Below are 24,036 nucleotides of genomic sequence, written 5' to 3' on the forward strand. Positions count from 1 at the left end.
AAAAGTAGTGGCGATGTTTTTATAAATCTTGACATTGAAGTTACCGAAAACAAAAACTTTACATTTAAGAAAAATGGGAAATTTTTACTGGCTAGATCCATGCAATGCCAAACGCGGAACCTTCAAATAGCGGGGTAGATGAGCCATTACTCCACACTTGTGTGTCCGCGTGCCACTTCCTCCACTCCATTGGGTACTGCCTCCTCTCTCTTTCTCTCTCAATTTCCTTTTCCCTTTTCATCTTTTGAGTCAGTTTCCTTGTTATCCGCAGATAGCTTAGATTTCTTTGTAACGGTCATGTTCGTGTAAAGATCGCAGCTTTTCATTTGGAGTGGTAGGTGAGAAGAGAACTGAATTGCCCTTTGTTGTTTACTATGCTTTTGTTATTACATATGTATATTGAAGTGTAGTTATTTTATATTGCAGCTATAATCAATTCCATAATTGGAGTCGCTTGCGTTTGAAGTTTTGAATTTTCCATTTATAGTCCACCTTTTTTTTTTTCGGTTAATAACTGAAGCTATTGTGTATGTGATTTCTGAAGGGAAATGAGGAGAACTGGTTGAGCTTGGAAATTAGGTCTTGTTTTTGCTTTGAACTTGGGTGTGATGGAGTTACCTTCCCCTTCTCATTTGTGTGTTTGGAAAGCATATGCAACTATGGGAGTGTGGACCCTTTTCGTGCTTCTACTGCTACTATTAAAGAGTGATGTTGTACATTCGGGTTCTGATTACTTGATTGGTCTTGGAAGCTATGACATTACTGGTCCTGCAGCAGATGTTAACATGATGGGGTATGCTAACGCAGAACAAATTGCATCTGGGGTTCACTTCAGGCTCCGGGCTCGTGCTTTCATTGTTGCTGAGCCAAAGGGTAACCGGGTGGTATTTGTGAACCTCGATGCTTGCATGGCTTCACAGCTTGTGACTATCAAAGTAATTGAGAGGCTGAAAGCAAGGTATCAATGATAGCTTCTCTGCTCTCAAGTAATTACTGTGATAATAACTTGTAGAACTTATAGAAGAATGACTATATGGGAGATTTTATGATATGTCTGCTAGTAGTGGCTGTGTTTTCTTTTAATTTATTTAATATATAAGTTATGGGCCTGAGTTTGTACTGTGTTTTGTTCGACAGATATGGTGACCTATATACTGAAAAGAATGTAGCTATTAGCGGAATTCACACTCATGCTGGACCTGGGGGTTATCTCCAGTATGTTGTGTACATTGTAACATCTCTTGGATTTGTTCGCCAGTCATTTGATGTCATTGTTGATGGCATTGAGAAAAGCATTGTCCAGGCTCATGAAAATCTCCGGCCAGGATCAATATTTGTCAATAAGGGTAAGGAAAAAGCTTGTCATTCCTTCTCTGCCCTTTCTCCTTGGGCGCCTATCCACAAATGCAAGGTCACATGGATAATTTAAATGTTATTAAGAAAATAGTGCAACAATTTTAAGTCACACTTGATTGACAAGATTTACATACATACACATATATATAATATTGGAAAAAAGAAAGAGTATGGGGCTCCCTGAAAAAGCAAAGACAAGGAAAATGAATGTAATAAGGTACATAAAAAAAATCCAAAATGTGGTTTGAATATGTTAGGTGTGTTGAATAGCTAACAATGACTACAACATCAATTTTGATAAGTTAATTCCATGAAACTTACAAAAATCATGAATGAGGCAGACTCGAGGACTCAACCTTTTCCTAGGCTTCAGTGTTTTCCCTCTATTATTTTTCCTTCTTTTTCCTAGAGACATCATTAAATGTATTAGAATTTGGTTATTATTTTGAAGCCATAAGTGTGATTCTAGCAAGTGCATTAACTGGTAGCCAAATGGTTGTTCTGCCAACTTTCTCTCTCTCTCTTTGGTGATATCACTTGGTTATAAATAAACTATCTTCAACTTGCAGGAGAGCTCTTAGATGCCGGTGTAAATCGCAGTCCTAGTGCTTATCTCAACAATCCTGCTGCAGAGAGAAGCAAATATAAGTATGATGTTGATAAAGAAATGACTCTCTTAAAGTTCATCGATAATGAATGGGGTCCTTTAGGAAGTTTCAATTGGTTTTCTACTCATGGCACTTCAATGAGCCGGACAAACTCATTAATTAGTGGTGATAATAAGGGTGCAGCTGCACGATTTATGGAAGACTGGTTTGAGCGAAAGGGGTCCACAAGAATGGATACTGCTGGATTTGAAAATGATGGAATCCCCCGAAGAATTTCAAACATAATTCCCAGCCTTCATGATAATCGTAAGTATTTTATTTTTGGTTGGATAGCAATGGATCTGTTGATGAAATTAGTAGTCTCTTAACTTCTTTCTCATTATAATATGTTAAATAGCTTCAGAATTTGTAGGTTTATATGCCATGTGGCTGTTCGACCAAAGAATTTTCCCCCTTTCTGTTAAATGTGCCTTGAGGTGTGTGTGAGAGTGCCATTTGTGTTGAGAGAGAGAGCAAACAAACGTACCGTTAGAAACTAAGACATTCTCAAATTCTTAATGCTGCTGTAGTTGATTGGGTTGAAACTGCATCCTGAAACAGTTTTACTGATAAACAGGTCGTATATGGCTTTTTAGATATTACCTTTTGTGTTGATATGGTTGAAGAACAAACGGAAACTTAAACTACGTTTGTAACTAGGCGTGTGTATGTGTTTTTTGTATTTGACTGCGGAAAACAGTTATTTTGTTCCTTTCTGTTAGCTGGAAGTAGCAAATAGTTTAATCTTAAGCATATGCTGACACTGATATTGTGGGTTGATTGTGTGTGCACACACACAATCATGTTGAATGATTGTCCAATTAGTTATTGGGTTGTGCTTTTGAGACAACAATGTGGTGTGGTAGAATTATGTTTATATGGTGATAATTTATGAGCATATAATTGCTCTATTGTGGTTTTGGTGCTCAAATTCATCTGTTGCTCTTGAATACATTTGATGTGAATGCACCAACTTTATAAATTGGTAACGCACTGGATTGCATCATGGAAGTTAATTACATGGATTCTGATTTGGTGCCTTAGTTTTACAAGTCTTTTCCTTGTAGAAGTCCTAATATTGGTGGAGTTGAATGAAGTTCTTTGTGTACAGGACAAGATGTAAATATCATAGTAATGTCTGATTGATTAATCTTGTCAAACACACATGAATGATACCTTGCTTAATATATGTGGAGTAAATAGGTCATCAGCAAGTTGAATATCTGATGATAATAATTAAAACATGAACATGTTTTACTTTCTAATCTCATTTTAATTATGTTGGTATAGACCATGAATTATTGGAACTTGCTGCCTCATTCCAATCTCCTCCTGGTAGACCTGCAACCAAAACTTCAAGCATTGCTAGACGTGTCAGAGGTGTCCTTAGGCAGGTTGACAAGCCTAAATTTGTATCTGCATTTTGCCAGTCAAATTGTGGTGATGTTAGTCCAAATGTACTTGGAGCTTTTTGCATAGACACTGGACTACCTTGTGACTTCAATCATAGTACTTGTGGAGGAAAGAATGAATTATGCTATGGCCGAGGACCTGGGTAATTTTTTATTGCATGCTCAACTTTTCTTTAATTTTTCCAAATCCCCAAGCCTTATGATTACTAAATTGCCTCCTATAAATTGATGTGGCAGTTATCCAGATGAATTTGAGAGTACACGTATTATAGGGGAGAGACAATTTAGAAAAGCAGTGGAGCTATTCAATGGGGCATCTGAACAGATTAAAGGGAAGGTTGATTTTCGACATGCCTACATAGATTTCTCCCAGCTTGAGGTAAATATTTTTAAAGTTGGAGCTCCTGAGGTAGCAAAGACATGCCCTGCTGCAATGGGATTTGCTTTTGCTGCTGGAACAACAGATGGACCTGGAGCTTTTGACTTTAAGCAAGGAGATGATCAGGTAACACCTGATTCTTTACTTTATGCTTACTCGTTATACCAGACTTGTATTCTTAAATACCTTTGAAAGTCTATGCTTATTTTTTCTTTTCTAATTGGATGTTAGGGAAATCCTTTTTGGAAGCTGGTCCGCAACTTACTTAAAACGCCAGGCAAGGAACAAATAGACTGTCAACGCCCAAAGCCCATTCTGCTTGATACTGGTGAAATGAAGCTGCCATATGACTGGGCAGTAAGTTACTCATTTATGCTGAATATTATTTGTTATAATCTCCAGGCTCCAATTCAGTTATGTTCTTTATGTTTGCTTTTTTGTAAAAAGATGGAAGGTTGATGGCATAGAGACTCTGCCCATTTGTTCTTTTCAGCCCTAAACCACCCTTTCTTGCATCATGACATGAGGCACATTTTTTCAAAGGAAATATTTCTTCTTTAAGCCAAATTGCCAATTACAAAGGCTCATTGCTAAAACATAGGGATAATTTCTATTAACTTTTACTAATGTGAACCTTTCTTCCCTCTTGTTCATTTGTAGCCTTCAATACTTCCAATCCAGATATTCCGAATTGGGAAGTTTGTTATTCTTAGTGTACCTGGAGGTATGAGCTCTTACTCTTAATTATAGTTCGTATGTATGTGTAAGTGTTTGTGGGGCAATCCAATCTGGCCTATTTATTTCTTTGGGTGCTGCATGCTTGTAATTGTTTTTATTATGACAGAATTTACAACAATGGCTGGGAGGCGTCTTCGTGATGCAGTCAAGACAGTGTTAAGTGTTAACAAAGACTTTGGTAGCAACATTAATGTTGTTATAGCTGGGTTGACTAACACTTATTCACAGTATGTGACTACATATGAAGAGTACCAAGTGCAGAGATATGAGGTCAGTGACAACTCTTGTGGAAAGAATTAGATCACTATAGCTAGAGCAAATGCAACATTATTAGAAGTTTACTTTTAGGGATGCAACTCTTATTATCCAATAATATAACTTTATATTGGCAAAAGCAAGACAAAAAATTGTTCCTGTACACGTCTACTTCTTTCTCTCGTAGCTCTTGATGCTTAGATAATTGTGCATCCTTGTGCAAAAGGGCGAATGTTCACAGGCATATAGGAAATGTTATGATGACAATTATGTTTCATTAGTATTGTGCAACTTTCTAACTTAAATTTTCATGTTGCCAGGGTGCTTCCACACTATATGGTCCACACACATTGAGTGCTTACATTCAGGAGTTTAAGAAGCTTGCGCAAGCTCTCATCAGTGGCCAGCCTGTAGAACCAGGTCCACAACCTCCTGACCTTCTCAATATGCAGATAAGCTTATTAACACCAGTTGTGATGGATGCAACCCCTATTGGTGTAAATTTTGGGGATTGTAGCTCTGATGTGCCCAAGAACTCCACCTTTAAGAGAGGTGACATGGTGACAGTTATTTTCTGGTCTGCATGCCCTCGTAATGACCTTATGACTGAAGGTACATTTTCCCTGGTGGAATTTCTCCAAGGAAAGGATACTTGGGTTCCTGCTTATGATGATGATGATTTCTGCCTGCGCTTCAAGTGGTCAAGGCCTTCCAAACTCAGTACTTATAGTAAAGCCACTATAGAATGGAGAATCCCACAGGATGTAACTCCTGGTGTATACAGAATAAAACATTTTGGGGCTGCAAAGGGCTTATTTGGATCAATTCGTCACTTTACAGGTTCATCTAGTGCGTTTGTGGTTGCATAGTAAAGGGAAGCTTACCGATTGATTATACTTGTTAATGTTCTGAAAGCTTTTACTATATTCACGATTTGTTGTACTGAACTCTTGCTGAATACATTAAATTAATGATATGATTCCACTGGGATATCCTTTGTTATCAAGTATTCTATATTGTTTGCCACAGATTCTTCACGCCTAATCAATTTCATTTCATCATATTTTTCTTTGGGGGAACATTACTGTTGTAGAAACAGTCTACCAGAGTAGTTAAGTCATTTATGGCTAACAATTGCCCTTTACATTGTTAACTGCACGGGATTTATTTGTACTCGCGTCACCAAGTCACATCTATTTCTCATTCTGTGACATTAAGTTTTAAACATTTGTATCAAATCAAATTAACATTTTTTAGCTAGTTATTTAATTGTTATTTTTCTTAATGTCTTGAATCAAATATTCAAATTTCTTCCATTGTTATAATACTAATCAAAGGCAGAAATGAATCAAACTAAATTTTACCTTAAATGGGTTTAGCTTATTTCTTAGATTTAAGGTCTAAACCCAATATATTTACATAGTATGTGTCTTTTAAGGTTTAATTTAACATTTTTTAAAAATTTGACTCAATTTGAAAACTTATTCAAAAACTTACTTTGGAATATGATTATTTAATATGCCAACTCTACCTCTAAATAAGTCCAACAAAATAAGTCTTTGCGCTCATTTGTATTATTTAATGTAATTCTGTTTTCAATGAAACTATTTTATACTTTCACAAAAAATATTGTAAAGTATGATATTTTTTATTATTAAAATTCCGTTTAGATGACTATTCAATCTGGCTTTTTATGTGAATTAACAAGTCTAAACCTAAGATTAATAAGTATAAGATTTCAAAATATTATAGTAATAATTCAATGTAATAAAAATAAAAATATTATTATTATCATGATATTTGTATTTGTTTGAATATAATAAGTTCTTAGCTTTGAAATATATATATATATTATTTGAACTACAGATATTTTTCATAAAAAAATTATCGTTTGAGTTTAAAATATTTATAATAAGATTGAACAAACTCTCTTAACTAATAAAGTTAAATATATTTTTAGGATTAATATTATTTTAATTTATTTAATAAATAAGGTTAATATAATTAAATTTAATATGAATTAATTATACTTAGCAAAAAATATGAATTGATTATAAATTCTGATCAGTTGCTTGACCTTTTTTTTAACTTAAGCATAATCAAATATTTATATATTAAAATAACATTATATCTATAAACCTAATTTTTAAAATTTTGAAATGCTCTTATTTGTATATTAATAAATAATTTTCTGAAGATTTTTAATATGAGTTATTCAATTTTATTTTTTTTTATATTTTATCTATATTCATGAGTAAAGGTAATGTGTAAATAAAGACCAATAGTTAGTAGTTAGCTGCAAGAGCAAAAGATACGAGGACGTTTTGGGGAGAAGATTTTTCTAATTGCTACTGGAAGCAGCTCTGAATCCCATCTCTCAGCTACGAGGGTGAATTTGGGGAGATAGTTGAAGAAGCAGTTTATTGTAGAGATGTCAGTGCAAGAGTACCTTGATAAGCACATGCTCTCTCGAAAACTCGAAGATGCCGTCAATGCCGCAGTTAGGGCCAAAACCACCGATCCTGTTCTCTTCATCGTATTCCTCTCTCTCTCTCTCTCTTCCTCTCATCTTTTTCTTTTGTTTTTTTCTTTTTTTCCTACGGTACTTGTCCGAATTTCTTAGCAAGCATTTTTGTGGTTAACACAGTCGAATCACATGAGAAAATCAGTGCAATCTGTTATCACAAAGATTAAGGCGAGGCAGATCCTGGATAGCAGAGGGATTCCAACTGTCGAAGTTGATTTGTACACTAACAAAGGCATGTTTCGTGCTTCTGTTCCTAGCGGCAACTCCACTGGCATGTAAGCCTTTAACTTTTCTGTTTTCTTTGCTCTTAATTATGCTATTGCTACCGTTTTCTCATTGATTTCGCTGTCAATTTGGTTAATGGTTCATTTCAGGTACGAGGCTGTTGAGTTACGGGATGGGGACAAAGGTGTATATCTTGGAAATGGCGTGGCTAAAGCTGTTAAAAATATCAATGAGAAAATATCTGAGGCATTGATTGGTATGGATCCTACACTTCAGTCTCAGATTGATCAGGCTATGATAGACTTGGACAAAACAGAGAAGAAGGTACTTGAACGTTTTTCCTCAGTGAACGCAAGTAAATGTTTGTTAATATACGATATTACGGTTTGTTAGTTCAATGCTTCTATTATTTTGCATTTAAAAATGAATTTGGCGACTGAATAGGAAAAAAATGCTATGAGCTGTCAAAGGTTGAATCATATTAGAATATCGTTTTCATCACTTTTTCTAGTCCTGGATGGGAGCTTTAGCATTTCTTAGCTGCGTTGATGGATAAAATGCAGATTAATAAAATGAACATTTTGTTTCTTTTACACAAAGGAAAGGAAGTCTGTATCAGATTATTTATCTATGAGATGTTGCAGTTAAGATGCAATTCTGTCAGGTTGTCAGCAACCAATATAAAGCTTTTGTCAATTTCTTAACATTGGTGACTGACACGATGGGGATAGTGCTAGATAGTTGTTTGCTTGTTTGTAAGTAACTAAGTGGTGAAAATTAGTAGTTTTCCTTCTCTGTAATCTGTATATTTTCACTGTTCTATTTTATATTTTTAATTTTCCATCTCTTTTACAAAATGCACCCTTAGGATAGTAGGTAGGAGAATTTGTTTGCCTTGGCTGTTGGAAACATGATAAATTATAACAGGCTACTATAGAAGTAGATTTTACATTTGATTTAGATGGGAATTCATAATTATATATTCTTTTTAATCCAAGCAACATATAACAATTTAGTCAATTAGATTTAGATCTTCAATTTTTAATCATTCAAATCCACTCTATCGTTCTTTTATGATAATTCCAAGTGTTTGTCTTCATTCTATTTTTTATGGAGAGCTTAACGAAGGGAGCATGTGCATGTGTGACTGATTCTTATTTCATAACTGTTACTTCTAATGACGTACATGTTTGAATAATTCATCTTAAAAGACAATTCTCCCAAATTTTGTAAGATTAAATACTTATTTCTTTTATCTGTTTTGTTCAGGGTGAACTTGGAGTGAATGCTATATTAGCTGTGTCCATTGCTGCTTGTAAAGCTGGGGCTGCTGAAAAGGAGGCATGGTTCTTTGTCAATTTATATTTTTGTAGCTTCATTTTACTTTTAATCTGCAAAATAAGTTTCTATGTTCTGTCATGTTATGATGAAATTAAAATTAAAAACATATCAGGTTCCACTTTACAAGCACATTGCTGACCTGTCTGGAAAGACCAACACAACACTTCCTGTTCCCGCCTTTACTGTTATAAGTGGTGGAAAACATGCTGGGAATAATCTGGCCATTCAGGTATAGTTTCTGTTGCAGTTTAATTCCTTAGTCATTTTCATTAGTGTTTCGGTAATCTTACCTTAGGGTTGCATTCCTTTCCTCTAAAGAAACTAACAGTGAAATTGAATGCCAAATGAATGTGGAAATATGTTCATTATATGTCAAATCAATTATGAAATAACTTGGTACTCATATTTTTTTGTTAGAACCAACATCTATTCAATTACTTGTTGTTTAATTTTGGCAATTGATTGTGTTTGATTCTAGTCATTATCTTACCTACAACATTAATTCATATAGTTTCTCTCTGATCAGTGTGTTCTGCCGCTTCATAGTGATTTGAACTCTTTCAAATGTGAAATCTTCTTCACAATTCTTATCAGGAAATCATGATTCTCCCAATTGGAGCAAGCAGATTTGAGGAAGCACTTCGAATGGGCTCTGAGGCATATCATCACTTAAAGGTGATTTAGCATTATTTTATTTTTACACAATCCTGTTGCTTTCACTTTCTGTCATTTGAATTTTTGTTTTTCTCATAATCTCACTCATTTTAGTCTCACCGTTGTTTGTTTGCTGTTTTACAGCAATTTAGGTTCTATGCTATTATTATCTTTACTTTTATTGCCGCTTGCAGTTCCCATGGTGTTGATATTTGTTTTTATTTGATTTGGCAATCCAATTCATTGTTTCTCAGTCCTTATATATCTATTTTTCACCAGTGGTGGATTAAAAAATCCTTAAGCTGATACATTTATTTGTATTGTTGATGACAAAAGGGCAGGCTGTTATTACAGAAAAAATTGGTGCACATAACTGCAATGTTGGTGAAGATGGTGGCTTTGCTCCTAATGTCTCCAGGCAAGCTTTTTATGCTATAGACCTATTGGATTTCTACAGCTTTTGAAAAATTTTCAGTTATATTATATGAATAATATAAAAAAGAAAAAAAAAATCACTCGGAAGAAAGGGAAAAAACGAAAAGCAATCTCCAGAATTTGAATTTCGATTTCAGACACAGTATTATCTAAAACCTATAAGGTAAAAGCAAAAATATTAAAAAAATTGTTTAAAATTATATGGGAGATACATAATTATGCATAAAATTTATAAAGTTTTAAAAATTATGCATAATTAATTTTAAAGAAACTGAATTTTAAATTCAAAAGTAGAGAAGTTAAGAATGACATGTGGCATTCTTTAAGAAAGGGTAGATTAATGGATTAAGTTCCTCTCCAGAGAGTGTATTCTAAAATTTCATGCAAAGGGTTGGATTGTATTAATTTTATCTACTTGCTGGTTGCTTAGTATTTATTTATGTAGACTGGATTATCTAGAGTTTTGAGCAACTATAGGTTTTAATATCAAACTATTATAATTTTTTTGACATAAAATAACTTGTATATGACATTTGCACATGGGTATTGTTGTGATACTGGGTATTCCTCCACTCTAAAACAATTAATTTTAGGGTGTTTTGATTTTATTTCTTTTAGCTGACTTTATTTAAATATCATCAGCTTTCGAGAAGCCCTGGATCTTGTGAAGGAGGCCATTAGCAGAACTGGTTATAATGACAAAATAAAGATAGCACTTGATGCTTCGGCTACAAATTTTTGCATAGGTAATTATAATTTTCTATCACTTGTGTACTTTTATATTCTTGAGAAGATAGAATTTGGTGATACTTGCTTCCTCTATTATGGTTTGTTTCTGTTTTCTTCTTTCTCTAATGCTAGCACCTTTCTTCTGTGAGGCACGTCTCCATACTTCAAGTTTTAAAGCCCACTGGTGCTTTGCCCTTGACTACATTTAACCAGTTTATGCTGTTGTCTATATATGCCTTTTCCATGATATAGGTAAAAGATATGATCTGGACTTTCAATCTCCTCAAAAGTCTGGACAGAATTTTAAGTCAGCAGAGGATATGATAGAGTTATACAAGGAATTATGTACTGGTAAATCAGATTATCTTACTGTTTTCCTAACAAGGACATTATAAATTATTTAGCCTATGCTTCATGTTTATTTTGGTCTTTCTGTCTGAATTTGTAGAATACCCTATTGTATCAATAGAAGATCCATTTGACAAGGAAGATTGGGAACATATCAAGCATGTCTCTAGTCTTGGAATTTGTCAGGTATTATTCATAAGCAATTAATATTTTGTTTGATTTAACATGATTCACTCTTTGCTGAGTTTGCTCTAGGTAATTTGTGCAGCCAAAGTTTGATGATATGACATTTTGGAGAATACAGGATATTTTTTAACAGAAAATAATAGCAAACTGATTCTTAGTCTATTTCAGTGCCATACTGACACATTTGTAGGTTATGTGAGGATAGGAGAAAAAAATGTCATTAAAAATCTGCTGTCCCATTATTGGGGTTGAGCATTAGGAAGGTTATTCACATGTTACCGATGAGATGTTTAGTTGATCTACTGGCTACTGACTGGAACTCAAGTTTATATAGTTTCCCTTCGTTTGAATGTTTCTGCAGGTAGTTGGTGATGATCTCTTGATGTCAAATGCAAAACGCATTGAACGAGCAATAACTGAGTCTGCTTGTAATGCTCTTCTTCTTAAGGTAAGCTGACTATTATTTCAATTAAATTTCAAGGAGTTGTGACAAATTTATTATCATGTCTATGTTTTTTTTTTTGTTATTGTTATTTTTTAATAATAAATACAAAATCTAGTTGTTCGTGCAATGGAAGCAGTTCTGTTTCATTATTAAATTGAGTCATTGGATATTCACAGATTTTGGATTAGCTTACTTTTTTGAGGCAAATACAGTACCATAAGTGCTAATTTACATAAAAGATAAGAAAATATAAGTGCTTGTTTGCTTACATTTTTGAAAAACAGTTTTCAATTTTTAAAATTTTAAAACTTAAAAAATTATTTGATTTAACAGTTTGTGATAAATAATTTAAAAAATTGCAATTTTTTAGTTTTCAGGACTAAAAAACTAAAACAGCTCTAGGTTGTTTTCCACTTTTCCTTTTTAATTTTTTGTTTCTCTTTCAAAATCTACCAAGAAAGAAGAACTCCATTCCCTCAATCTCTCCCTCGTTACTGCAATCATCTTCAGTTGCTCCTGGCTTGAGTCCACCCCCTGTATCCTCAACACCTTGACTTAACTTCAAAGCCATTGATCTTTGTGCAACTTCACTACGGACATGCTGCAACATCCTCATCTTCTTCAACTGCAGTTAGATTTGCAGTTTGAAGTCAAGGTGGCATGACTTTTAGTGGACAAGGTTGAGGCAGGGTGGTGTTGTGAATGGGAATGCATGGTGTTGATGCTCACAGTGGCTGGAACTTGGTCATCCTGCTCCTGTGCAGTGGTCGGAGCATGATGGTACTGCAGTGAGGGTGATTTGCTTCTTGTTTCTGGCTGAGCTTCCCTCCTCTCTCCTTGTTTATTGTATTCTTGACTACATTCATTGTTAAAGTATGGACAGGAGAACCAAACAAGTGTTTTTTTTTTATTTTTTTTAAATCTTCTAACGAGTGGTTTTCCAGAATTGAGTCCTAAAACAGTTTTCAAAAATTAAAAAAATCAAAACTGAATCAAACAGGCCCTAAATTTGGCTTGCCTGTAGTTTAGTTTTACCATTTTGTGTTTTGCCTTTTTTTTTGGTCATTTGGGAGGGTATTTTAATCCTCCTCTTTTGTAGTTTTCCTTCTTTTTTCTTGACAACAGCACTGAAATGTGATGATTTCCTATTGTATTCTAGGTCAACCAAGTTGGAACTGTTACAGAGGTCATTGAAGTGGTGAAACAGGCAAAGGAAGCGCATTGGGGGATTGTAACATCTCATAGATGTGGGGAAACTGTAGATTCTTTCATAGCTGATTTATCTGTTGGCCTTGCTGCTGGTCAGATTAAAGCAGGAGCACCCTGCAGAGGCGAGCGGCTAGAAAAGTACAACCAGGTCTGTTTCTGATTCTTATGCTGATGGTTTTACTCTTTACTTTGTTATGGTTATGGCTACTTAAATATTTACTTAGTTATGGCTACTTAAATATTTACTTACTAGCCATATTGTCAACTGCCAATCTGTCACCCATGGGAAGGTGCCAGTTTTCTATGATAGAGGGTATGTTCATTATATCAGTAGGTTTTAAGTGTTGATTTTATAACCTGTAATTTTGTTCATTGCTGGTTGTCAATAAGCTAATTTGTTGTATGTTTAAGCAACAGCAGTCATACCTCTACTTTCCCTTCATGACGGTAGATTCTCTGTGATTCCTCTTTAGTCTCTTTCTTTACCCTATCTGGGTTGATGGCATTGTTTGGTGGCATGTATATATGTTCATTATAATAATTTTCATATTAAATAAAAAGTAATATTATCCAGTTTACCTTTTTCTTGCAACAAGCTTCTATAAATTTAGCAATCATACATAACTTTTTTCTGAAAATATTTTTTGTGCTGGGAGTTTTAGTTCAACTTCACTGCAAAATATTTTTCTGAATGCAATCTTTTTTTTTTTTTTGCTAGTTAACTGTTCAAATTTATTTCAAGAATTTAATTTTAAGAAGCCTTTGGTTTACCTGAGATCTTTTTTTATTAGTATAATTATTTTCATAACCCATCTCAATGTATGTTGTTGTGCTGCACTGTGTCTAGTGAAGAAGAATTTTCAGTCAGTTTTTTCTCGAAAGGAATTTGAATTATTTGTTTCCTATTAATGTGTTTTCAGTCAGTTTTTCTTGTGTTTCTAGGATATCTTAGCTTGTCGTACTGTCTGTTCGTTTTTCAGTATTTTTTTTTTTCAAACAAAAGGTCTGATATGGGAACGGAGACTTAGTAAAACAATAGGATGTAAGGTGGAAGGATTCATTCAGAGATTTAGAAGATTTGTAAGAAAAAGAAAAACCTTGCAGCAGAATTCTTTCTTCTATTCAGTTGTTCAACACAATTGTTCTTTTCCTTTGTTTCTATCAATTTCCTATTTCACAATTGTAATGTTGGCAATGTCCACTCTGAAGTATTTCACATGCTGCTTTCATTACTAGCTGTGAGTTTCATGTAGGGATGAAATCGAGTATATATTCTCTTTTGTCCTGGTATAGTGAAATGAAGGACAAACATAACTGTTACAATCTGAAATTTGGTGCAGTTACTTCGGATTGAGGAGGAGCTTGGAGATCAAGCAGTTTATGCTGGTGAAGATTGGAGGCAATAAAAATGAACAGTTTCTTCAGATTGATTTTTGAGATATTTCTTCTATAAGTTCGATACGAGAGGTTGAAGTTCATCGCTGTACCATATTCATCAACTTCTGATATATTATTGCCTTAACTGTTACCTTTCATTATTTTGTGCTATTAGGTTCTAGTGAATGTTATCGAGTATTCAAGAATCTGTATAAATATAGTGCGGCCTGCTTATTTACCTGTTATAATAGGGGACAGAAACTAATACCAATCCATCCCTGAAAATTCCGGATTGTTTCATCGAAATTAACGTTGGTCCGTTTTCTAACCGTGGAATATTGCTCATGTTCTTTGTTTTTTTTTTTTTTTGGTCTGAGACATTGTTCATGTTCAAATACATCTCATTTAAGATAACTCTTAAAATACTTTTTTAAACAAGAAGAAACTCGCATTTTAAGTTCAAGAATGGCCATACTTTCTTAATTGGAAAAGCACTAAAAAATACAGGGATGAATGCCCAAATTGGCCAGAAGATATAAGAGAAACTTCGATTCTAATAAAAATATAGTAATATTTTTAGTCCCAAAGAATTAAAATTTTAAGACACTTTAGTCTTTATTTTCAATGGGATACTAAAATGTTTCATAAATATATAACATAATTTGATTGCCACTTTTTCAAAATCTAAATTAGGTGGAGTGCTTTACATATACTTTTTTTTTTCAATAGTTAAATTGAATATTTACTCAAAAATAAAACTGGAAAGTGCTTTACATGTATTTTTTTCCTTCCCCAAAGGACAAGAAAACACAGTAGTCCCAACACCAATGTTTGATTCCTTTTACCTACACTATATCCTACGTCAACACCGGCAAATAGCCATGATTGTATCATGTTTACTTCCTGCCATCTGCTGTACTTTTACAAAATATACATCCATTGTTTAGCATTGTTCAAAACCGCAAAAAGTGTGCAAAATTAGGTTGTCAGGGAAGATACCTATACAAAACTAAGACGACCAATTCGTTAGCCCACAAAATATCTTCTATAGATGACTAAAATAATCCTACAACCGAATTTAAAATCCATCAGACCAAATCAACTCTTAATCTTTAGGTTTTGTCTCCTCCTCCTCCTCCTCCTCTATCTTAGGAGCCAAATAAAACCGAACATAACCTATCTCAGCAATCTTGTACTCAACCAAAACAGGCACATTGTTTGACAAACTGATGGAGACTGTACTAGAAAATGGTGTTGCCTTTGTAAAAGAGTTCATATATCTCAATGCAAATGTCAGGCAAACAGGTTCATTCATCTCTATGACAGTGGCTGCTTCAGGCTGCATTATCCACCCACACATGCAACCGTGCATAAATATCCATCAGTTTGCAGTTTAAATTGAAGAAAGCCATTCATACTCTCTTTGGCGTATTCTTTGTTATTAGGTTAATTTCATTCGGCCTCACTAAATGAAGAGTGAACCCAAGTTGTTTAATGGAACCCATGTGAAGTTCACCTGATAATAATAATAAAATGTATTGAAAAGAGTATGTGCAAAAGAGTTTACCGTTAATCTATCAAATTTATAAACATGGCAACAGTTAACATAACCTTACAAATTTAAGGATGCAACACATAATAACAAGGCAATCAAATGGTACCTTGTCGACAGAATTATTCTGCCTACAGACTATATTTGCAGAACCAATATCACCTGCGGTGCTAAACTTGACACCGTCCTTAGCAACCGAGATGGTAACTACAACAATACACATTCGCAAAATGACAACATTGCAAAGTCAAACATGCAGCAATTGGCATTAGAAACAACACGGAAATGAAAGCAAAGCAAAATACTACCAGTGTCCCCAAAAGAACTGAGGTCTCTGCAAATCTTAGAAAACTCAATTGAAGGCATTCTAACAATGGCATGGTACACTGCGTCAGGAATCTCGAGGCGCTCACTGTTTATGTCCATCAGCTTCATCTCAAAATCAGAAATCTTGTCTTGTGCTATAACACACAAAGACACACAACACTTAAATGTAAACACAAATCTTTAGGTACAGAACAGAAATGCGTTGCATCATTCTTCATTCATTCATTCATTCATTCATCAAGAAAACGGGCATGCATAAATCTTCCTTTCAACTACCATTTGTGCATGAAAAATGGAGATAACTACAATAAAATTTAAATATGTTTTTAATCTTTATATTTTACAAGTTATCGGGTCACAGACCAAATTAAAAGAAGAATTATAAATCATCTCCCTTTGATCTCTATAATTTAAAATGGTAAAATTAAAAACATGTTTAAGCCTAATAACGATAATAACAAGAAGAAGCTGGAAAGTATTGTTTATAAAGAAAGAACCCACTAGGACTTTCAGACAAGAAAGTGACGAAGTCGGTGCCATAGTCGGCTGTGATGCTGATGATGTCGTCGTTGGTGACGCAGCGAAGCATCTTAGACAAGTTGTTGAAATTGATACCCATCGAAAGGTTGCGGTCACAACGGTAGTGCTCGAAACCGTCGGAACGGAGGAGGATGGCGACGAGTGCCACGTGGCTGGAATCCATGGCCTGCAGGGAGAAGCCACTGGTGGAGCAATCGAAGTTTGCATCGTTCACGAGCTCCCTTGTGGCTTCCACCACCTGCTTCAGAAGTGAACCTTGAGCCAAACGCACTTCCAACATCTTCTTAGGGATTCTTTTTTCTGTTTTCTCCAGAAAAATGAAACTGAAACGACGGTTGAATGGAAGAAATGAGTTCATTTATAGAGTGCAAGATTCTCCTTTGGTCGTTGCTTCTATTCCCGCCATCACCTTCCACTTCTTTTTTTTTTTTGTTGCAAAACTAATACTGATAAATGGACGCGACCCGCTGAGCCCAATAGTCTTCGAAGCCCAAACGTAACTATTGTAATAATTTATTAACGGGGAGAAAAAAATGAATGGATTTATTTATTTGTATGCGTTGAAATGATAGTTTTAAGCATAGCGAAAAAAGAGAGAGAAAGAAATACAATAATATTTTAATATATTACAATACGATCTACAAATGATATGCTTACAAAATTTGAAATATTAATCCTTATTTATAACAATTATAATCTTAGTTAATTAAAAAATATATAAGATGATAAGATAAGGAAATATTAGTATTAATCTTAAGAGATAATAAGAAAGTAAGGAAATTAATAATAAAAGATAATTTAGAATATGGCTTTTTAAAAAATATAGATACAATACAAGATAAATTAAATATCTTTATATATCTATGTATATTTTCACACCCAGAATGGAACCAAATCTTTGCCTTAGACCAAACTCAACTTCAAATTGAAGAGTGTACTCTAGAGATTTTGGTGAAGGATAACATTCTTAGGCATGATCAATATATGAGTCGCATTTCATTTGCCGTTTCTGATATTCCTACACGCCAACCGATAGTGCACTTGCACCACAGTGGCATGGACTAGAAAATCAAAGGGGTGTAAGGTGCAGGGGAGAGCTTATGCCATGTACTTGGATTGGAACTCAAGTTGATGAGGCTTTTCGTGAAGCTTCACATTTGCATTTAGGTGCAATATCGGTTGGTGTTTACAATGTTGTCAACGCTTGTTCACATGTATATCTTATCCCTAGGATTTGGTGTCTTAGAGTTGAGTTGTTCAAGCCCGTGACCTTTTACTTGAAGATAGAACTGAAAGTTCAAAAATTTTCATCCAGGCAACGTTGGGGAAGTTAACCTTCACAAGCAAGTCAGTGAAGAACAATGATGGTAACCCTAAATGGAATGAGGATTTGTTAATTGCATTAGCTGAGGCGTTTGATCAAATGCTGGTGTTGAGTGTGAAGCAAGGAACATTAGGAAGTCATGAGAACATAGGGAGGTGTGTGTTACCCGTAAAGAATGTAGACATGAGAGTGGATGAGTCACCTCCACGTACTAGAATCTTTGATGTTAAAAGGAATTAATGAGGGATTTGTTGGTATAGGCTTTATTTGAGGCTTTCTTCGGATGGTTTGATGAGGACCCACCTTGCAGCAGTGATATGAATCCTCGTCTAATGCATTGTGGAGACCCAGCATTGGTGTTTCTGAGATGGAAATATTAAATGCCACGGGGCTCCCAGCCATGAAAGCAAGGCATCGTACTGATGCCTATTGTGTGGCACAATATGGCTCAAAATGGGTTCGGATAAGAACTGTTATCAATAGTCTTTGTCCTAAGTGGAGTGAGCAATACTTTTGGGATGTATATGATGACCCTTGTACATTCATCACAATTTGTGTGTTTGATGATGCTCAAGTTCACGATAGAGATATAGCTGCAAGAGCAATAGCTGCAAGAATAGGGAAGGTGAGAATTCGTTTATCTGAACTAGAAACCAATATAATTTACTCCTATTCTTATCCTCTTGTTGAACTTCAACCGTCTGGGCTGAAGAAAATGGTAGAAAATTCAATTAGCTTTCAAGTTTTGTTGCCCAGATATGATGAATCTTTATAAAGCGTATACATTACCTATGATCCCTCCACAGCATTTTGCTAATCCGTTGTCTCTGACTCAGTTACATGACTCAGTTACAAGCTGTCAAAGATGAGCCGTACTGAACCACCACTGAGAAGAGAGGTTATTGAATATATGCTGAATTCTCGTGGATCCATGTGAAGCACGATAAGATGTAGAGCTGATTTTGAAAGGACTAACAAATTTTTGAGTGGGTTGGTAGGTTTGTACACTCACTTTGATGAGATACGTAAATGGAAGAATCCTATTTCACTCACTTTGTTGTGATTGTTCACCCTCATCATTTGCTGCCCACAATGTTTTCCTATCTTATCCTGCATGTGCTTTTGCAGCGTCAAAAGAGGCCAAGAAATCCGTCTCATGTAGATTTGCTATTATCTCAAGTGCATAGCAATTGTAGATGAGTTGGAAGAAGAGTTTGATCCAATTCCATCCAGATTTGGAGACAGCATTATAAGGAATAGATATGATCAATTAAGAGTTGCTGCAGGGAAATATGTAGCACTGATGAGTGATTTTGCTTCCAGAGGAGAGAGACTCCAGTCTCTTGTGAGTTGGCAGGATCCAATAGCTACAATGTTGTTTATGATTTTGTGTCTCATAAGTGGGATTGTGAATTTGATTGTCCCTTTTCAAGCTGTTGTCTCTGTTTAGTTTATTTACTTGCTTAGGCATCCAATTTTACGTTCACTCTTCCCTTACACCTTTTGAAAATTGGGTAAGAAGGTTGCCTTCAAAATTAGATAGCATGATACAAGATTGTAACTCTCGTTCCTGTTTTTTAACTTTTTAGGAGATACAGATGTTTGTGCAACTTGCATAGTTTAATTTATTTTTTTTTATATAATTGTTTAGTATTCTATTTTATTTTATTTTCTTACCAACCTAATTGTACTGTTCATTCTTTGATTGTGATATGTTTAGAATATATCTTATTCATAATGTTCTTAACTGGATTCTTATGTTAAAAGCCAAGATATTTTCTAGCTCTTATATGTTAATTAAGTGAGAAAAGTATAGCTACAAAATTGACATTTTGGGCACTATGTATTGATTTTTTTATTTGTTATACAAATAAAATGTGCTACTAAATTTGGCTTTTTAAAACTTTAGATGTTTTGCTTCTATCTTTTTTACTTTAGAATCAATTATTGTGTAATTAATTTTGATAATTATTTCTATTGGAGATATACTAGTTTTTTCTGTTTCTTTTCTTATTTTTTGACGTGATGTACTTGTAGAATATTTTATATTTTTTTTTGCTATAACGTAAGAGAAAGTACTTATAAAAGTACTTTGATGATAAAGTCAATATTCAGTGTAGGATAATAAATACTATTTAATATTTAAAAGTTAACCATTTATCTATATTTTTTATTTTTTTTTAGATAAAATATTAGAATAATAGATTTCATGACTCAATCCTATTTTAATTTTTTGATTATTTAAGTAATTAACTTTTTTTTTAATTATTAACTATTAATCTTTTAATTTTTCTAGTTAAGCCAAAAGGATGCTAATATCTTTCATCCTGGTGATAAGCTAAAGGAGTGTTCGATTTCTTTTGATGGTGATAACCAAAGGCCTTGTTCTTTACAATAATCAATAAGAAAATGTTTAGCTCGTATATAGCGAAGAAAATGGCTTTCAGTAATTTCGCTTTTCATTCTTGACCGAATCAAGGGGATCTGCTGTCTCTAAATTACCGCATTATGCTAGCAAAATGGTCCCATCACATCTTTAGATTGTCAATTGGTGGAAACAAGCGTTGAAATTTCCCATAAAATTGCGTCTTTAATTATTTACTTTTGATATTGCTTTTTGGCCTAGAAAATCACAACAAATTTTTTTCTCTTTGTGCGGGAGATATCATTAACTGTTTTCTGGATATGATTATGACAACATGAAATTGCCTTTGACTATAAGATTCTACTTGTTTTGAATCTTGAAATTCCAATTTAACATCTCTCTATTCATCCAAGTTGATAGTTTGCTGTAGTTAAGGAAAATGTTCCGTCAACATAAAATTGGAGAATGATTAAACTGTTGTGTTCCTTTAATTTGTAATGTATTTTGAGATACGTATATTAAAAAAATTATGTACTATATTATGCGTAGAACTTTATTTTTAAAACATTACATGTGGTCCAATTATATATTTTGAGCATGTTTAGATTCTGGGAAAAGTAAAACCACTACCACATATTCAAGAATGAACCGTATGAATATGATAATCAATTCAAAGTTATGATATGGCAAATCAACACCTTAAGGACTTGCTATTATACATATGTAATCCGGTAATCCTACCAAGCAAACATGCGATCACTTTCAAATCAAACACACAACTCCAACCTTATGTTGTGGCCATCAGATAAACTCTAGCTTTAACAATAGACCCATTTCCAAGCCTAAATCCGGGGCTAACTGGGAAACCAACAAAAACCCTTCCACCCTCAAATTTCACCACACTTTCCATATAGTGAGGATGAAACTCAGCACCACGACATGCCTCAAACTGGGTTGGAGTAGGGTCAAGTGAGAATGCTAGCAAATGAAGCAACCACACTGCTTTGGCCACTCCTAAAAACTCATTGTAAAACTTAGTCCTCGGATGGTTCCCTTCAGAGACTAAACTATGTTGCTCTAAATTACCAAACAAGGACTCCTCCATCTTTGGATGAACAATAGAAAGGTACTTGTTGGCGCAGAATTTGCCAAAATTGCATGTTGGCAAGATTCCAAGGAGTTGAGAAGGATCCATTGACTTCATGTCTTGGTATTGGCTGAAGCAGTCACGACGAAACTGATGAGGATTAAGGAGAGTGGAGAGGGTGCCATCCACGTAAAAAGTCTCGTGATCGAATCCTTGGAAGATTTTTCTGAAGATATAGGATTGAAGGGCATACTTGGCATGTTGAGCTGAGACCATGGTGGATGTTGCATCTGTTGCTAAAGCGTTATATTTGCCATTGGTGGTGGTGGTAGTAGAAGCTTCTATGGAACGAACTGCAGCAGGAATGTCCCAATTTGCATTTTGCATGAGCGTCAAGAGAAGAGATGTGAAGCACTTTGATGCTTCCTTTACTTCCACCATTGTTGCTTCGAACATTTGTGGGCACGGAGCTGATGCAACCCCTCCCAATATATATATACACAAAATGACATGTCTCAATTTCAAGCACAAATGTCATCATCATATGAATATTAAGAATATATGAAAAGCTACCAGTTAAAATGATGAACATGCTTTTCTTCCAGGGTTTGTCAATTAACATGGTAATTAAATAATATATTTTTTTTTTATTAAAATTGCGTTAGAATGTAGTGCTAAAAATTGACAGTGTATAAATTTTTATAATTTTTAGTAAAAAATTATTTCTATTCCTCTGTAATATTGTTATATCAATTTTTTTAATTTTAAAACACTAAAACAGAAAAAAAAAAGGTTATATAGAATAATTTTTCAATAAAAATTACAAAATTTAACATAATTAAATACATCGATACTGCTATATTAAAAAATTATTATATATATTTTTTAAGTTTTACATGTTCATGTTAGAAAAATTGTTGAAATATATTTACCTTGAAATTGAGTGGTGCAGGCAAGCTTTGTCTTTGTGTGAGGTCGATTCCTACGAGGTTTGTTCTGAGCTTCACTACCCAAGACTGAGAGGTTAAGATTACGAAGATGTAATTCCTTGGTCTTAAGCCCATGCATCACTGTCTCTCTCCTCCGGAACCTCTCCCTCAACAGAGAGAGCTTTTTCAGCTGAGCCACCACCGCCACGTCAGCGAGGCTCACCTTGTGAGGGTCCCACGGACAATGTGCTTCCTGTAAGGTCGCGTACGCTTTCTTCATTGCCGATACTGCTTCGAAAACCTCTTCCATTATCTGCTTCAACTTCTTTTCCTCTTCGTTCTCGTACCCACCTTTGTTCTCATCATAGTCTTTGCGTTGGCTTTCCTCCTTGTCGTCGGCGAGTGGTTGGAGCATGCATGAGGCCGTCACCCTTTGGATCAGATCCGAGAAATTCGATACCTTTCTCGTCATTGGCGTTTCTGAGAACAGATTCAAAAACAGCAAACACAATAATGTGTGAAAAGGTGGAAGCCGAGTTCCACCACCGAGTGCCTCCGTTAGTTAATAATCGGACAAAAGTTATGGGTTACTATTTAGTATTATATTAAAATTAAAGTTTTATTTTATTAAATATCTTATATTTAATGATATCTTAAGTTATTTAAATAAAGTTTTAATTTTAAAATAGAAATATATATATTTTATATACTTTTTATTGTAATAATTTATTAAAAGTTACCAAAAAAAATAACAATTTATATTTAACCATACTTGCTTTTATATAAGATTGTTGTTGTTACTAATAATAGTAAAATTTAATTAAAAACTATTTATTATATTTTTATAACTTGAATACAATATATATGCATTTTTTTATAATAATTTTTAATATATAAATGTTTAAACTCAGTACTGAAATCATGATTAACAAAATAAACACTTTGAAAAAGAAAAAGAAAAGATATTATAAGATTGAAACTGTAAAATAATTAAGTCTTTTATTTTAAATTAATTAAATCATTTTCTTAATTAATTAATTTGTTTTTTTAATTATTATTTTATGTTGATGTATTTGTGGGCTCATTGTATTGAAATCAAATTCCTTTTTCTCTTTTATTTATTTTAGGGTAGGTCCACTTTTAAAAGCAGTGCTAAAGTAATTTTCTTTTTATCTTTTCTAGTCATTTCAAGTTTATAAATCCTTTGCATTGATAACAGAGATTTAATTTAATTATATAAATATTTTTATTTAGAAGTATGTCAAATATGTATTCCTAATAACTAATGGTAGAAGAGTAAAAAAGGAATCAATTCAAATTAATGTAGTTTTACTTATTGCCTCTCACTCTTCCCTTTGAGATGTAAACATAGTCTCTCTTAGCAAGCAATAGCATCACTGATTCAATAAATGTGTGTGTTCAGCCATTGTCAATTATGCAGCCTCATTTCTGCTTCTTGAATTTCAACAAGTTTGTCGCATCATCCAATTAATGACCCCACACTTGCTGAAAGCTCCAAAGGATTTAATGCACTAGTGACAATCACGAACAAGATACCTGATAAAGACATTTTGCACTCTTTTTTAATAACTATCACCTACACACCCACCATTGGTGACCTTGAAAGAAAGCGAAGCAACTTGAATTTC

At 34.0% G+C, this 24,036-nt stretch overlaps 4 protein-coding genes across 7 annotated transcripts; 2 read left to right on the plus strand and 2 right to left on the minus strand.

The window, feature by feature from the left end:
- The first annotated feature begins 93 nt into the window (after window positions 1-93).
- LOC113845924 (neutral ceramidase 1-like) lies at window positions 94-5,798 on the plus strand. 3 transcript variants are annotated; one of them, XM_027473631.1, is made up of 11 exons: window positions 94-193; window positions 272-338; window positions 545-958; window positions 1,138-1,346; window positions 1,926-2,270; window positions 3,294-3,558; window positions 3,653-3,920; window positions 4,026-4,151; window positions 4,455-4,518; window positions 4,639-4,802; window positions 5,108-5,798. In XM_027473631.1, the coding sequence occupies exons 3-11, from the start codon at window positions 609-611 to the stop codon at window positions 5,654-5,656; spliced, it is 2,340 nt and encodes a 779-aa protein (XP_027329432.1). In that variant the 5' UTR covers window positions 94-193; window positions 272-338; window positions 545-608; the 3' UTR covers window positions 5,657-5,798. The 3 variants fall into 3 exon arrangements, with proteins under 3 accessions (XP_027329432.1, XP_027329433.1, XP_027329434.1); XM_027473632.1 differs by having other exon boundaries at window positions 154-193; window positions 272-334; window positions 427-958; XM_027473633.1 differs by having other exon boundaries at window positions 154-338.
- A 1,287-nt stretch (window positions 5,799-7,085) lies between these two features.
- On the plus strand, window positions 7,086-14,587 carry LOC113846795 (cytosolic enolase 3). 2 transcript variants are annotated; one of them, XM_027475438.1, is made up of 13 exons: window positions 7,086-7,323; window positions 7,435-7,589; window positions 7,689-7,863; window positions 8,809-8,880; window positions 8,993-9,109; window positions 9,475-9,555; window positions 9,876-9,952; window positions 10,612-10,715; window positions 10,951-11,049; window positions 11,147-11,232; window positions 11,594-11,680; window positions 12,837-13,034; window positions 14,227-14,587. In XM_027475438.1, exons 1-13 carry the CDS (start codon window positions 7,219-7,221, stop codon window positions 14,290-14,292), a joined length of 1,422 nt encoding a protein of 473 aa, XP_027331239.1. In that variant the 5' UTR covers window positions 7,086-7,218; the 3' UTR covers window positions 14,293-14,587. The 2 variants fall into 2 exon arrangements, with proteins under 2 accessions (XP_027331239.1, XP_027331240.1); XM_027475439.1 differs by lacking the exons at window positions 12,837-13,034; window positions 14,227-14,587 and adding an exon at window positions 12,309-12,470 and having other exon boundaries at window positions 7,160-7,323.
- Window positions 14,588-15,368: 781 nt separating this feature from the next.
- On the minus strand, window positions 15,369-16,962 carry LOC113874602 (proliferating cell nuclear antigen-like). The gene is made up of 4 exons (XM_027512819.1): window positions 16,644-16,962; window positions 16,124-16,276; window positions 15,925-16,022; window positions 15,369-15,602 (listed from the first exon to the last, which is right to left on the minus strand). Exons 1-4 carry the CDS (start codon window positions 16,960-16,962, stop codon window positions 15,369-15,371), a joined length of 804 nt encoding a protein of 267 aa, XP_027368620.1.
- A 4,196-nt stretch (window positions 16,963-21,158) lies between these two features.
- On the minus strand, window positions 21,159-22,859 carry LOC113874603 (protein GRAVITROPIC IN THE LIGHT 1-like). The gene is made up of 2 exons (XM_027512820.1): window positions 22,391-22,859; window positions 21,159-21,940 (listed from the first exon to the last, which is right to left on the minus strand). Exons 1-2 carry the CDS (start codon window positions 22,857-22,859, stop codon window positions 21,159-21,161), a joined length of 1,251 nt encoding a protein of 416 aa, XP_027368621.1.
- Window positions 22,860-24,036: the final 1,177 nt, after the last annotated feature.

Source organism: Abrus precatorius, unplaced genomic scaffold (assembly GCF_003935025.1).
Source record: "Abrus precatorius isolate BTA unplaced genomic scaffold, Abrus_2018 Scaffold8, whole genome shotgun sequence".
Lineage (NCBI taxonomy): Eukaryota > Viridiplantae > Streptophyta > Magnoliopsida > Fabales > Fabaceae > Abrus > Abrus precatorius.